At 33.2% G+C, this 14,847-nt stretch overlaps 1 protein-coding gene across 1 annotated transcript; it reads left to right on the forward strand.

The window, feature by feature from the left end:
• The first annotated feature begins 456 nt into the window (after positions 1-456).
• On the forward strand, positions 457-11,033 carry LOC110092688 (receptor-like protein 43). Its single transcript, XM_028693506.1, has 6 exons — positions 457-1,237; positions 1,526-1,825; positions 2,358-2,589; positions 10,179-10,236; positions 10,317-10,763; positions 10,854-11,033. Exons 1-6 carry the CDS (start codon positions 457-459, stop codon positions 11,031-11,033), a joined length of 1,998 nt encoding a protein of 665 aa, XP_028549339.1.
• The last annotated feature ends 3,814 nt before the right edge of the window (positions 11,034-14,847 follow it).

Below are 14,847 nucleotides of genomic sequence, written 5' to 3' on the forward strand. Positions count from 1 at the left end.
TATCATAAATATCTATTTAAAATATTGTTTTCTTTAAAACAAGATAAATTTAAAACAATAAAGATTTATTATGAAAAAAAAAAATTGCAAACAAATGAACATTTGAAAAAATTATGAAAAATTAAATCGTGGAATATTTTCACACATAATAACTCATAAAAATATTTGATTCTAAAAAATTTTTAACAAAAATAAGAAAATTTATTTACACTTAAAGTTTTATTAAAAACAAAATAAAAAAATAGGCAAACAATAAAAAATAGTTTTAATTTTTTTTTTGCTTTCTCTCTCCTTTTTCTGGCGACTATAACGTTTAAAATTTTATTTTTAAAAATATTATTTACTTTATTTGATTTATAATCTCAATTATATTTAAAATTTGTCCAACTAAGAAAAAGGTGAACTCATAGAATAACTCCACTTGGGAGTTGGAGATGGCCACAAATTAAAAGACCAATGTCACCACTTTGTGGAGTCCGCCACTGGTATAAAAAGCTGATTTCAATCAACCATGGCCATTTGAAATTTGACGAGTCCTCTCAAGACTTCTACATTCTTCAATTAAAGCTTCATTTTTTGAGAGCTCCGAGCTTCTTCATGGAGCTGTTTCATTTCAAGTTCGTTGTCTTTTTCTTAGTGCTTCTCTATTTGGAGCTTTTCTTGATCATGTGTGATGCTGCTGGTCGATGCCTTGAAGTAGAGAATTCAGCACTTCTGCAGCTAAATAAAGGTTTTATCACTGGAAATCTAGACTCATGGCAGGTGGGAACGGATTGCTGCTTCTGGGAGGGCGTGATATGTGAAGAATATGGAAGGATCGTTAAGCTCAACCTAAGGTTTAGACACATTGCTGGTAGAATTGATCCTAGTCTCTTCAATCTCACATCTTTAGACATTCTCATTCTTGCCGAAAATAACTTCGATGGAATTCCCATTCCGGACTTTGGATGGGACAGGCTTGTAAATCTTTCAAGCCTTGATCTTTCTTATGCTGGATTTGTTGGAAAGGTTCCTGTTAGTATCTCTCGCTTGAAAAATTTGACTTTCCTCAACCTCTCCTGCAATTATAAGCATTCTCTAGCTATTAATCCGATGATTTTGCAGAACATGAGCAGTCTGAAAGTGCTTATTCTTAATTATGTTAATGTATCATCATATCGGGATGAATGGTGTCGTGTTCTAGTCAATTCAACCCCTGTTCTTGAGTCGTTGAGCATGTATAGTTGCTCCCTCTTCGGTTCCATTTGTTCCTCTCTACCCAAGCTCCATTTTTTATCCTTAATCGATCTTAGACATAATAATTAGGACTCTACCATCCCTGATATATTTGCCAATTTTTCTTCCTTATCTGACCTTCACCTTCAAGGTAACAAATTCAAAGGGTTTTTTCCCAAGAAAATCTTTCAACTAAAAAATTTGAAATTGCTTGACATCTCCTATAATCCAATGCTTTTTGGTTATCTTCCTGATTTTTCAAAGTATAGTAATTTAAGAGCTTTGTTCATTTCTAATACAAATTTTTCAGGGAATTTACCTGATGCAATAGGCAACCTAAAGTTTTTAGAATATTTAGACCTCTCAAATTGTCAATTCTATGGTACAATGCCATCTTCCATTTGGAATCTATCAGAGCTCGAGCACTTGGATTTATCATATAACAAGTTTAATAGAATTGCGGGGTTGGAGTTCCCCTCCAATACCATTTCACAATCTCATTTATTTTGGCTTTCTCTTGCAAATAATAACCTGACTGGAGAAATCACACCATTCATCTGCAACTTAGCCCTACTCACGATTCTTATTTTATCTAACAACAAGCTAACTGGTACTATTCCACCATGTTTGCTAGAAGATGGAATGAATCTCTATGTGTTAAATCTAAGAGGAAATCAACTTCAAGGAGCCATACCTCATGGAATTAGTCAAAAATGTAATCTGCAAATCATAAATCTGAGAGACAACCAATTAGAGGGATTGCTTCCTAGGTCTCTATCTAATTGTATATCACTTCAATTTTTGGACTTGGGGAATAATAACTTTAAGGACATATTTCCTTATTGGTTAGGAAATATGTCTTTTCTAAAGATCCTTGATCTAAGATCTAATAAGTTCTATGGGTTAATTGGGCCTCATAATGGAAGCTATGAAACAAGTTATGCTTTTCCCTTGATGCAGGTATTTGACATCTCTTCTAATAACTTTAGTGGAAATTTATCTGCAAAGTGCTTCAGTAGTTAATTTTACGTCAATAATAAGAAATGATATTAATATACACCCAATGGGTCATTCATATGCTGTCACCATCATGGTTAAAGGGCAACTAATGACTCTAGAAAATTATTATGAAATTTTAATAGATTTCTCCAACAATAATTTTGAAGGAGAGATCCCTTCAATTATTGGGCAACTTGTCTCTCTCCAAGTACTAAACATTTCACAAAACTATTTGATGGGTGAAATTCCTATTAATTTAGGAAATTTGGTACAGCTCGAGTCATTAGATCTTTCAAAGAATTACCTTTCTGGTAAAATTCCACAGAACTTTGTTTCTTTACATTTCTTGTCATATTTAAACCTCTCCTACAATAAGTTGGTTGGAATAGTTCCACAAGGAGGTCAATTATGTTCTTTCACAAACACTCCATTTGAAGGAAATGAGGGACTACATTGCTTTTGTTGCAACACGTTAGTTCTAGCAGCAAACAATACAACCACATCACCTCAGAGTTTGGGTGAGACATCTCCAAATAACAGAAATTACATGATTGTATTAGCAATATTTTTTGGAGTGGGATTTGGGGGGTCAATGGCAGTCGTTCTTTTACTCGATGTCATGTTCTGTAACAAAGCTAGCCATGAATAACATGAAAGAATGATTCTAGGATTTTTATTTTTTTTGCTAAGTTATCATAATTGTAAAGGTACTCATATGTTAGATTTAATTTATGTTGTAATTCAAAATTTTTCATTGATAAGCATGTATGGTATTCATGGAGCCTGCAACTATTGGATTTGTTATTCCAACACAGTAGTTTCAGAGGTGTGCATTGACCTTTATAGTTGGCTCAGTGAGCTTTTGCTTGCGTATTTTATAATCCTCCTTATATCTACTCCTTTCATTTCTTCATTGCTCTGGGATTTAAAAAGGCCAGTAGTTACTTTTAGCTGTTCATCCCTTTATTTATTTATTTATTTTGTTATTTGTTTACTTTGATCTTGGGCAATGAAAATTAGTTTTGATCTTTGGTAATGCACAACTAGATCCAAATTTGTGGCAATATGAACCTTTTTTTTATGAATTTGTAATTCAGTGAAATTTTAAATATAATGTAATTGAATATGTGTATTTTACAAACAAATAAATTATTTTGTTGGATGCAAATTAAATGTAATGAAATCTTTAATTTTTTATAATGTATTTTAAATATATGCAATTTAGAAATTCAACAAGTGACGGAGGTGATAAGATGGCAAGTGATAGGTAATGGAAGTCCGTGGCAATTGTACTTGTTGGTTTCTGTAATGCGGGTGGCCGGAGATTAGTGGCGATAAGTTATAGCAGTCTATGGTATTTGCAGCAAACACTAATTGCAAGATGCGACCACCGATAGTGTAGTGATGGTTATCAGTGGGGAAGGTGAGGCAATGTAATACTTAAGAAATATTACTTTTTGAATATCAAATACCTTAAAATATTACTTATTAATTGCTTTAATTTTTTTTTTCAACCAACCAATCATTAATGATTTTGAGCTCCCTATACTACTTTAAATTACTTTATACTCAAAATATTTTAGCACAAATAGAATCTAGAAAAACTGCATAGCCCCTCCAAAGTCAATTTTAACCTATTAAAAAAAATGGTCTTATTTCAATTAGAATTTAAAATGAAACTTTTGTATATTACCATAATTTAATTTGTTTTTTTTAATAATATTTATTTGATAGATTTTTATAATAGTTTATATATCTATTTTTTAATTTATGAGAATTATTTATTAATAAATCTTATATTTAAAAACCGTGAATAATTTATGCAATGTTGTCATTGAAATTAGAACTATTTTATTTTTTTTACAAATAATATTTAATTAAAAAAATATATTGTAAATTAAATTAAAATATTGTATTTATAGAACCAATATCTTATATTTACATAAATTAAAATTTTCAATGGATTTGTTAGAAAATTTCTTATTTAAATATATATATATTTTTAATTTGTTATAAACTCTCTTATTTTAATACTATTATAAATTTAACCTGGCCAACAAAAGTTAATGTTTTCTAATAAGTAAAAATAAATTAATTTATATTTAATGAATATTAAATTTTCTAAATTGACTTTTTTATATATTTAATTTAAGTTTATGTTAACTTATAAAAGCTAGGAACTATTTGAAAATTACATTTACACTTACATTAAAAATATTTAATATTTAAAAATTGTATATCAATAGTCATATTTTAATTCTAATATAAAATTTTAAAAGCATTAGATGCAAGATTATATATAAATATAATTTGTAAGGAAATTTATATACAATCATGAGGTCTTGCCCAATTTGAATGAATCCACTGGTGTTTGAAGTTGATTACAAATGAGGCCCTTCATTTAGGGGAAAGTCTTGGCTTGATGTAGCAAGTATGTATCATATAGAGTGCATTGCATGGTGCGAATTGGAAGAATCAATATTGACATATTTGTTTAGGTAGCAAAACCATAGTCGACAGGTGATGGAGGTCAAAAACATCATTGTCGGCAGGCAAAAAAGGTCAGAAATACCTTTGTTTGGCGACAAAGGCCGAAAGGACCATAGTGGGCTAGTGATGGAGGTCAGAAAGATAGTTGTCAGGTGATGGAGGTAAGAAGGACTATAGTTAGCTTATGATGGAGGTTATAAGAACTATAGTCGCTGAGGATAACAAAGGTCAAAAAGACTATTGTCAAGTGACAATTATCAAAAGGACCGTAGTCGGCGGGTAATGGATGTCAAAAAGTTTGTTGTCTAGCGACAAATGTTAGAAGGAAACTAGTCAATGGACAATGAAGGTCAGAAAGACTATTCTCTAGCGATGGAGGTCGGAAGGCCTATAGTTAGCTAGCAACGGAGGTTCGAAGTACCATAGTCGATGGGCAACGGGGTTTGGAGGACCATAGTCGATGGATGATAGAGGTCAAAAAGACCGTTGTCTGGCAAAGGAGGGCGGAAGGACCATAGTCGGTAGGTAATGAAGGTCAGAAATTCCATAGTCAGTAGGAGACATTGCTCAAAAAGATCATTTTCTAGTGATAGAGATTGGAAGGGCCATAGTTGGTGGGCTATAGTGGTCAGAAAGATCATTTTCTGGCAATATAGGTTGAAAGGACTGTAGTTAATGGATGAAAGTGGTTAATAAGGCTATTGTTTGACATTGGAGGTCAGAAGGACCATAGTCTACAGATGATAGTGATCATAAAGACTATTTTATAACGACGGAGATCGGAATGACCGTTGTCTGTGGGTGATAATCAGCACAAAGACCATTATTAAGCTATAGAGGTCATATGGATCGTAGTCGACTGGTGACAGTGATAAAAAGATAGTTGTTTAGTGATGGAGGTTAGAAGGATTGTAGTCGGTGGGCAACAGAGGTTAAAAAGATCATAGTCGGTGTGGAATAGTGGTTAGAAAGATAGTTTTCTTGTGACAGAGGTCGAAAAGATAATAATCAACAGCCGGGTGTAACTCTAGCGTTAGTCAGTGGCTGGGCAGAAGTTCAGTGATAGTCCAACATTAGTCGGGGGTCCGACGGTGGTCTCGGAGTCTAGTGGCAAGAGAACTCTAAAATATATCTCTTCATTCTCTTCCTTGTCTTTGTTGTTTCCCTACCTTCTCCAATGAGGAATAAGGGGTCTATTTATAGTTTTTTGAGAGTTATTTGGCTAGTAAATAGTAGTGATATCAATGTTATATTGGGAGTGGTTTGAATAGACAGCTGGTATTGATTCCCTTAATTGTGGACAAGTTATTAGGCTTTTGAGTGTCTTAGTGACATGAGTATTTGATGATGTTAGGCTCATTTGATTGTTTTGGTTTATCTGCTTGATTCAACTATAATCATGTTACATTTGGAAATCATTTTGTAGTCCACAAATATGGCTTGAACCTTCTAAAGGTGCTTTGGGTATATGATTTGGAACCATTTGGACCCATATTGAGTTAAATTTGGTGTTATTGGGTTCATCTTCCTGAGATGTTTTATTTGACTTTAAGTTTGTTAAGATTGAAGTGCAAATGGTTCAAAATATAATTTTAAAAGTTTCAAATTAAATTTTTCCTAGAGATTCATGCCCGATCAAGATAAATTTGTTATGATATATCAGTTGCACCCCTATTTTTGGATGTTGAAGCCTATAAAGTCCAAAAATAAATATCATAGATTCATAAATTCTTTCAATACACAATTATAATTTTTGAATAATTATGAGGGGAGACTGCTCCTTAGACTTTAATTTCGATCTCCTTTCAAAGTTGCGAACCAAATAAAATATCCTTAACTACAAATTTAAGATGTCGTTAACTTGGTGTGTTGATTGAAACAAAAAATTATTGAAAATTATACTCCAAAATGTTTGAAATTGTTCAAAATTTATTATAGAGGTCCCATTAAGCTCTAAAAGTGTCAAAATTTCATCTGAAACATCTAAAAATGGCTCCAAATAGGTCATAAACATCTGATTAAGACTGTCTGGGACAAAACATGGGCCTAGATGCACATTGGCTATCGAACTAGCTAGCTGACCGCCAGTTGCCTCTGCCAGAGATGGCCTGTCTGCATATGTCTACAAAGGAACATAATTTTATGTGCATGGCTTCATTAAGCAGTTGGTTACAATCTACTGCAATTAAAATGATTGGATTTTTTTTTATAGCCTCGAGTTTTTATTTTATAAATTCTGAAAATTTCTAATTAGGGTCCAAAAGGTTAAAAAAGATTTTAATCACCTTTGGAGGAATCCCCCCCCCCCATCTCCTCCCCCGCACCTTTTGTGAACTACTTTTCCCTCTTTTATTTTATAAATACCCCCTTAATATACATGAAAATTACTCTTTTCCATCTCCCTTTTTCCTTTAACTTTTTTACAATTGAGGCCTTCCATCGTCTTCTATAGAAGTTAGAGTTTTCAACCATCATTTTCTCTCTTTCCCATTTTCTTCTAGCTTTAGAGGCTTTCAATAGTTTTTTTATATGTAACATTCCCTATACAAATTTAGTGTCCCTCTTTATGTGTATAAGAAACTTTATCCTCCTTTCATTTTTTTTTGTCCACTCTTTTTTTTATATATTAAAAATTTTCCACTATCTAAGATTGTTGACATCTTTTATCAAGCTTCAGTGCCCCTCTTTTGTATAGAAAAAGTCATGATGAGATTTTATACTTCTTCTATACAATGATGATTTAAGAAGATATGATGGTAATAATACTAGGAGGAGAACTAGTGATTGTCAGTAGATGGGTTGAATTTAAATGATGTTTGAGTGGAAGTCCAACAATGACCGATGAATAAGTGAAAGTACAGCAGTGTTAACGAATGAACCAAAGTCCATTGGCAATCAATGATTTGGTGGAAGTCCGATGGCGATCAATAATTGGGTGGAGAGCTGAATGAAATAATTTGAGGGCATAGTGCTAATAGTAATTGAGTGAGAAGCCTATGATGGCTGATATGAAATGAAGGACTGACGACGGACATTAAGCTAAAGGCCAATGATGGCAGTGGTCAAGTTTTATTTTGCGAAATGCAATATGCATCCATACTGACATGTGTGGATATCAGACATCCCTTATGGAAGTGGCTGAAGTAGTGTGCCTTGTCAGTAGTCCGGCTACACACTAACTGTGTCAATCTTATGGAGGCCTATTGATGATCAAGTTATAATCTTTCATTGTTAGGAAGAATTTGTAGGAGATGCTTTAATATGTTGTAGAGAAGAGGTCACTAGAATTCACAAAAGATATTTGACCTCTTTGAAGTTGTTTATTGCTTGTTGACATTAACTTCTACGGATGATGCCGATGTAATTTTAATTTCAGCTTCTACTGAAAATGAAAGTACACTCGAACCTATACCTTTGAGGCTTTTTATCATACTAAGGTCGTTGTATACTTGTATCTTTTGATGCTTTTTAGCCTTCTAACATCTTTGAATAAGTGATGAACATGTCAACTACTTGCTCTCATGAAATCTAATTTCTTATAAGGACCTTATCTAATAACTGTTTTTCTTCGAGGCTACCTCATAGGTGAGTTTTTTTGGGGTTATTTATCAGAGCATTGCTTGATAACTTTGAGTAAAATCCATAAAGAATGTTTGACATGTTCGAGGTTATTTTTCAGAGCATTACTCAATGATCGTAACATATTTGAAAGAGATTGAGAGAATCCATCATGGATGTATGACCTATCTGATATTACTTGTTAGAGTATTGCTTTATGATGTTAACTTGTATGAAAGAGGTCTGATCAAATTCCCCTGGGATTGATCATCTATTGATTTAGACATACTAAAGATTTATATATTTTTCAAATCAAGGATGTTAAGATTTTATTTACATCTTCTTAGGATATTTGACCAATCCGAGGTTGCTAGTCAAAGTACTGATGATGACATTAACCTCTGTGAAGGAGGTCAGATCGCATCCCCTTGGGATCGATTATACCTCAAATAGGAGAGGGTGAATGTCGTGTGTATCTGAATCAAAGGTGAAAAATTATCTATCTTTAGACCATTACAGCCTTTTGAGGTAGATATTAAGACCTTACCCAAGAGGTAGAAGTCTAGTTAGAGATTGTATAACAAGTCCTTAGAAGTATTAAAGATTGTGATAGAAAATCTAGATTTTATCTCTCATTAAAGAAGGCCAAGTGGAGTTAAAATTAGATTTGCAAAATTAAATAATGCTAAAGAAATTGGATAATTGTTCTAAGAAATTCATAGTTTTTTATGCAATTATTTTAAAAACCTGCTTTACGGTAATTCTTCAGAAATTATATTGGAGAATCTTTTTTCTATAGATATTTTAGAAGAGGATTATGTTATGTTTACCATACCCGATGCTAAGGAAGTGAAGAAAATTACCTTCTCTATTGATATTGATTATACTCCAGGACTAGATGAATTTTCAACTCCCTTCTTCCATTCTTATTAGAACTTTGGTCCAAATAATGTTATTAAGACTTAGTATATGATCAGTTTTTAGCTAAACTATATAAAATTATATTTACTAGATTTGCTAAAATTCTTCCTAAAATCATTTCTCCTAACAAAAGAAGGTAAATACATGGAAGAAATATCATTGATAATGTTTTGTTACATAAAAAATTAACAGTAATTTAAATTTTAAGGTGTATGTGAATAATATGATGGTGAAGCTTCATCTTTCTAATGCATATGATGAACTTCATTTGCATTTCTTTATAATGTTTTTAAAAGGCTTGGACTCTTGAAAGACTTTCCTAATTACATTGCTTCTTGCATTGAGAATTGCTAGTTTTCTATTCTCTTTAACATGGCGAGTGCTGAATTTTTTAATTCCTTCAGAATTTTGAAATGTGGAGATCCTCTTTCCCCCTCTTTATCATCATAGTTACGGATTACATTTCAAGATTTTGGAGCATTCTTTTTTCCATCAATTCTATAACGAATAATAGAGAAATCTTTCTTTCTATATTTCTCACCTTTGTTTTATAGATGATATAATAATTTTTATAAATGAAAGAAAAGGTAGGTGTAAGGAAACTTTTGAATTGCCTAGAACATTATGAGGAGTCTTCTGATCTTATGGTTGATAAAACAAAAAGTAACATTGTGGCATCTAATGCTTCATTAGGAAAGTTTTCTTATTTCTTTCGAAAGAAGTTTTTTATAAAAATTTCCTTAAATAAAAAATTTTGTACTAAAAATTTGCTTTAGAAAATAGTAGTGCCAAACAAAGCCAAAGAAGAAGTCATTAACAAGGCAAGTAATGCTAAAAGATTTTTCAAGATTATCAATTCAAAAGGTTCCTATTATTTATCAAATAGTGCATCTATTCAAAGGAAAGAAGAAGATTCATTTATTTGACACCAAGGCCTAATCTTGATGTCCTGGCGTAACGTCTCTTTGCTCTGAGGCGATTTTCGGGCGTTCTAGGGCATCCTCTGGTGCGAGCGTTTCTGGCCCTCCAGGCCGGCCGTTCTTGGAGTTTTCGGTTTGCTTTTCTTACCTTTCGCATCTGGTTCTCTCTAGTGTGTAGTTTTTGCTGGTCTCTTTGCCTTTTCGTTTGGGGAGATGATGACTCTGTCGTCATCTAACCAGCCTCCTTCTTCTTTTGAAGAGAAAACACGCTCCTTTAAGGCTGCTGCTCTTGCAGGTGTCTCTTTGTTTTCTTCCAAACGTAAATTTGTTCAATCCTCGTTTAAGGGCTTCCCTGCCCTTATTTTTGAGGATTCGGTTGTTGAGCAGCTAGCTGCTCCGTATGCTTTAACCTTGGTTGGTAAGTTTGTCCTTAGAAGGACTAATCTTGATGTGATACAAAAATTTTTTGTGAACCTTAAACTTTCCGGCTCTTTTCATGTGGGTTTACTCGATCAAAGGCATGTTGCTATCCAATTGGCTAATGATCTTGACTATAGTCGGATTTTTGCTAGGCATTTATACTATATCCAGGCTTGTCAAATGCATATTTTGAAATGGACTCCAAATTTTGATGTTAGGGAAGAATCTCCAATTGCTCCTGTTTGGAATTCATTTCCGAATTTACGTTTGCATTTCTTTAAGCACTAAGTTTTATTTGGTTTGGCTTCCATCTTTGGCCGGCCCTTGCAGACAGACCAAGCCACTGCTTCCATGTCTCGACCATCTGTGGCAAGGGTTCTGGTTGAGTTGGATGTTTCGAATGAAGTTTGGATTGGTTCTGAAATGAAAGGCTATTTTCAGAAAGTGGAGTTTGAAAATTTGCCTATATTTTGCACTTTTTGCAAAATGCATGGGCATGCGGTGAATTAATGCTTTCGAAAAAAAACCCCAATTAAATACTGAGAAGAATACTTTGAAGCATTCATCTGTCACTAATCCTACCAAACAACCCCAACCTGTGACCCCCGTCATTGGACCCGATATGGATTTGCATGAGCATATTATCGTGTCTGATTCTATTGATCAAGAAGTTGATCTTGTTAATACTTTGCCTAATGTTTTAATTCAGACTGGTTCTATTGACTGTGGTGCTAATGTGATCAATTCTGTGCAACAGGCTCATCCTTCTCCCTTTGACATTCTTAATCATAATATAATTGAGATTAATGATCTTGTGATTTCTAATTCTCCTAATGATCAGAATGCAGATATGGGTACTAATGATGTTAATCAGTTGGCTGATGGTGATAAAGAGGAGAATGCTATTCCCCTTGAGGATGGAGAAATTGCAGACATGACCAAACAATTAATTCCATTTCCTAACAATAAAGTTGTGGATATTTGGGACGATGATGGTGGGTTTATGGATGATGATGGTTCTCATCTCCATAATGCTGGTAAAAATATTTCTTCCTCTAACTATAATAGTGATAAATCTTTCCGATACTGATGAGATAATGACTGCATCTAAATGTTTTGCCTCGGATGACAACGATACAAGCTTTATTAAATTTCTTAGTAAAAGGGGCCGCAAGCCTAAGCATGTTACATTACAACCGGCTAGAAAAACTCCTAGAAAAACTCGTTTAAATACTTCTCATTAATGTGTTTGTTATGTTTAATACTATTATTTGGAATGTTAGGGGCATAGGATGCCCATCGTCTAATATTCGTGTTAAAAACTTATGTCGCATTCATCATATTTCTATTCTTGTTTTGCTTGAACCACTTATCCCTGCTTCTAGGTTAGCTAGCACTTCTCAGTTTTTTGCTTTTAACAATGCTGTTTCGAATGTGGCTAATAAAATTTGGGTTTTTGGAAAAATCCTATTGCAATTGACGTTATTGGTGATTTCACTCAAGTCTTACATTGTAAAATTGAGGCTTTCAACTTTCAGTGCTATGCTTCTTTTGTTTATGCTGCTTCTTCTCTTTATATTAGGAAAATGCAATGGGATCAGCTTATAAACTTTAATTGTATTGGTCAATTGCCTTGGATGGTGGGAGGTGACTTCAATGCTATCACTAATCCTGTTGAGCGAAGTGGAGGTTCGTCTCCCTCTTTTCGTTCTATGGCTGACTTTAATAATATGATTTTAGTTTACAACTTGATCGATATTGGTTTCACTGGTAACAATTTTACGTAGAATTGGGGTCATTTATGGCAAAGGCTTGATCGTGTTTTGTTTAATGATTCTTGGATTAATGCTTTTAGCTGTACCAATGTTCAGCATCTTAGTAGAACTTTATCAGACCACTCTCCCTTGCTTCTAAACATTAATAATAGACAAATTAATATTCCTGCTCAATTCAGGTTTCAGAATATGTGGTAACTTTACAACACCTTTTTTGAGGTTGTTTAATTTAACTGGCAAACCTCTGATGCTAATATTTCCATACTCAATCAATCGAAACTTGATCTTTTTAACTTTCAAGCTTAGGAAGAGGTATTTTGAAAGCAAAAAGCTGCCGCTAAGCACTTGGTTGAAGGCAATAGTAATACGAAGTATTTTCATGCTTTAACTAAGAGGAAAAGGATTAAGAATAGTATCACCAACATCCTTAGAGATGATGGTTCGTTTTCTAATGATCGTATTGAGATTGCCAATTTAGCTGTTAATCACTTCACTAACCAGTTCAATAAAGTTTTTAACCCTCTTCAGGTAAAGGATCACTCTTTCATTCCTAATATTATCTCCAATGAGGATAATGTTTTCCTCTCATCTCCTCCCTCTTTCGAGGAAGTTAAAAGTAAAATTTTGGGTATGAATAGTGATTCTATTGCTGGCCCGGACGGGTATACGACTTTGTTTTTCAAAAATGTTGGCATATTATTAATGATGACATTTTCTTGGCCGCTTTAGATTTCTTTGCTGGTAATCCTTTTCCAAAAATTTTTACGTCTTCCTTGCTTGTTCTTATTCCTAAAACTGCTTCTATTCAAATGTGGAATGATTTTCGACATATTAGTCTTTGCACTTTTTTCAATAAATTAATCTATAAGATTATTATGAATCGTTTATTTTCTATTTTGCCTAAAATTATCTCTCCTTTTCAAATGGGTTTTGTGAAAGGCAGGGCTATTACGGATAATATCCTTTTTGCTCAAGAGCTTACCCAAGATTTGGATGTTAAAGTTAGAGGAGGTAATATGATTTTGAAGCTTGACATTGCCAAGGCTTATGCAATATTAGTTGGAATTTTATCTACTTTATGCTTGAATGTTTTGGTTTTAATAATGTATTTATTCACCTTATTAAAAATTGTATTGAAAATGTGTATTTTTTTCATCATTTTGAATGGTTCTAAACACGACTTCTTTAACTCCTCCCATGGCTTAAGGCAGGGAGACCCTATTTCTCCAGCTCTTTTTATCATTGTGGAGGATTTTTTATCCAGGGGTCTTTCAAATTTATTCCAACTTAATCCTAACCTTTACTTTAGGACTGTTGGAGGATTTGGTTTATGCTTTGTTGATGATTTCATTGTTTTCTCTAATGCTACTATTAATAGGATTAAGAAAATTATGGATTTGTTCAATAATTTTGAGTATGTTAGTGGCCTCACTTTTAGTAAAAACCAATGATGTTTTATTACTTCTAAAAGGATTCTCAATGATCGTATTCTTTCTATTAAAGATGTTACTAGTTTTACTCATTCTAGCCTTCCCCATAAGTATCTTGGGGTTCCCTTGTTTAAAGGCAGAAAACATACTTTCTTATTTGATGATCTTGTTGTCTCTGTTCATAATAAGCTTCTTTCGTGGGATTCTAACTTTTTGAGTTTTGGTGGTCAGATTACTTTAATTAAAAGTGTTCTTTGTGCCTTACCTATTTATTTGTTTCAGACTTTATTTCCTACTCAAACTGTTTGTAGCAAGATTCATAAGATTATTAATAAGTTCTTTTGGAAGGGTACTCTATCTTCTTCTAAAATTACGTGGTGCTCTTGGGAGAAATGTTGTGGTTTGTTTGAAGGTGGTGGCATTTGTTGTAAGTCTCTTTTTGACATTACTAAGGTATTTTCCTTTAAATTGCGGTTTAAATTGCGGTTTAAAGATAATCTTTAGGCTAAATTTATGCTCTCTAAATATTGTGTGGACATTCCCCCCACTAATAGTTTCTTTAAACCTGGTAACTCTAAAGTGTGGAAAAGGTTATGTAAGGTTAAATGGGAGATTGAGCCTTTTATTTCTTGGGGGCTTCGTGATGGCAATATCTTGTTTTGGCAAGATAAATAGCTTGGTAAGGATTCTATTGACTCTTTATTGCACACTAATTCTTTTGATTCTGTTAAAGTCAATTCTTTCTTTAAGGACAACTATTGGGATTATGAGAAGTTATCTAATTGTATCCCTCATTGTATTATTTTGAGAATTCTTACCTTGCTTGTTAATTTTCAATCCAAAGATATTATTCTGTGTGATTTTTCTAATGATGGGAAATTTCATCTTAAAGATGCTTGGCATTCCTTTCATATTAAAGGTAATTTGGATAAGATTTTTGCTAACATTTGGCACAGGAGTATCCCCTCTACGATTTCTGTATTTGTTTGGAGAGTCCTTCATAAATTCATTCCTACCAAGGATAATCTCTTAAAGAGAGGCTTCTCTCTTGCTTCGAAATGTCAATGTTGTTATCACTGAAAATATGCATCATGTGTTTGTTTATGGCCCTGTGACTGT

The sequence above is a fragment of the Dendrobium catenatum genome, unplaced genomic scaffold, assembly GCF_001605985.2.
Source record: "Dendrobium catenatum unplaced genomic scaffold, ASM160598v2 fragScaff_scaffold_313, whole genome shotgun sequence".
Taxonomy (NCBI): domain Eukaryota; kingdom Viridiplantae; phylum Streptophyta; class Magnoliopsida; order Asparagales; family Orchidaceae; genus Dendrobium; species Dendrobium catenatum.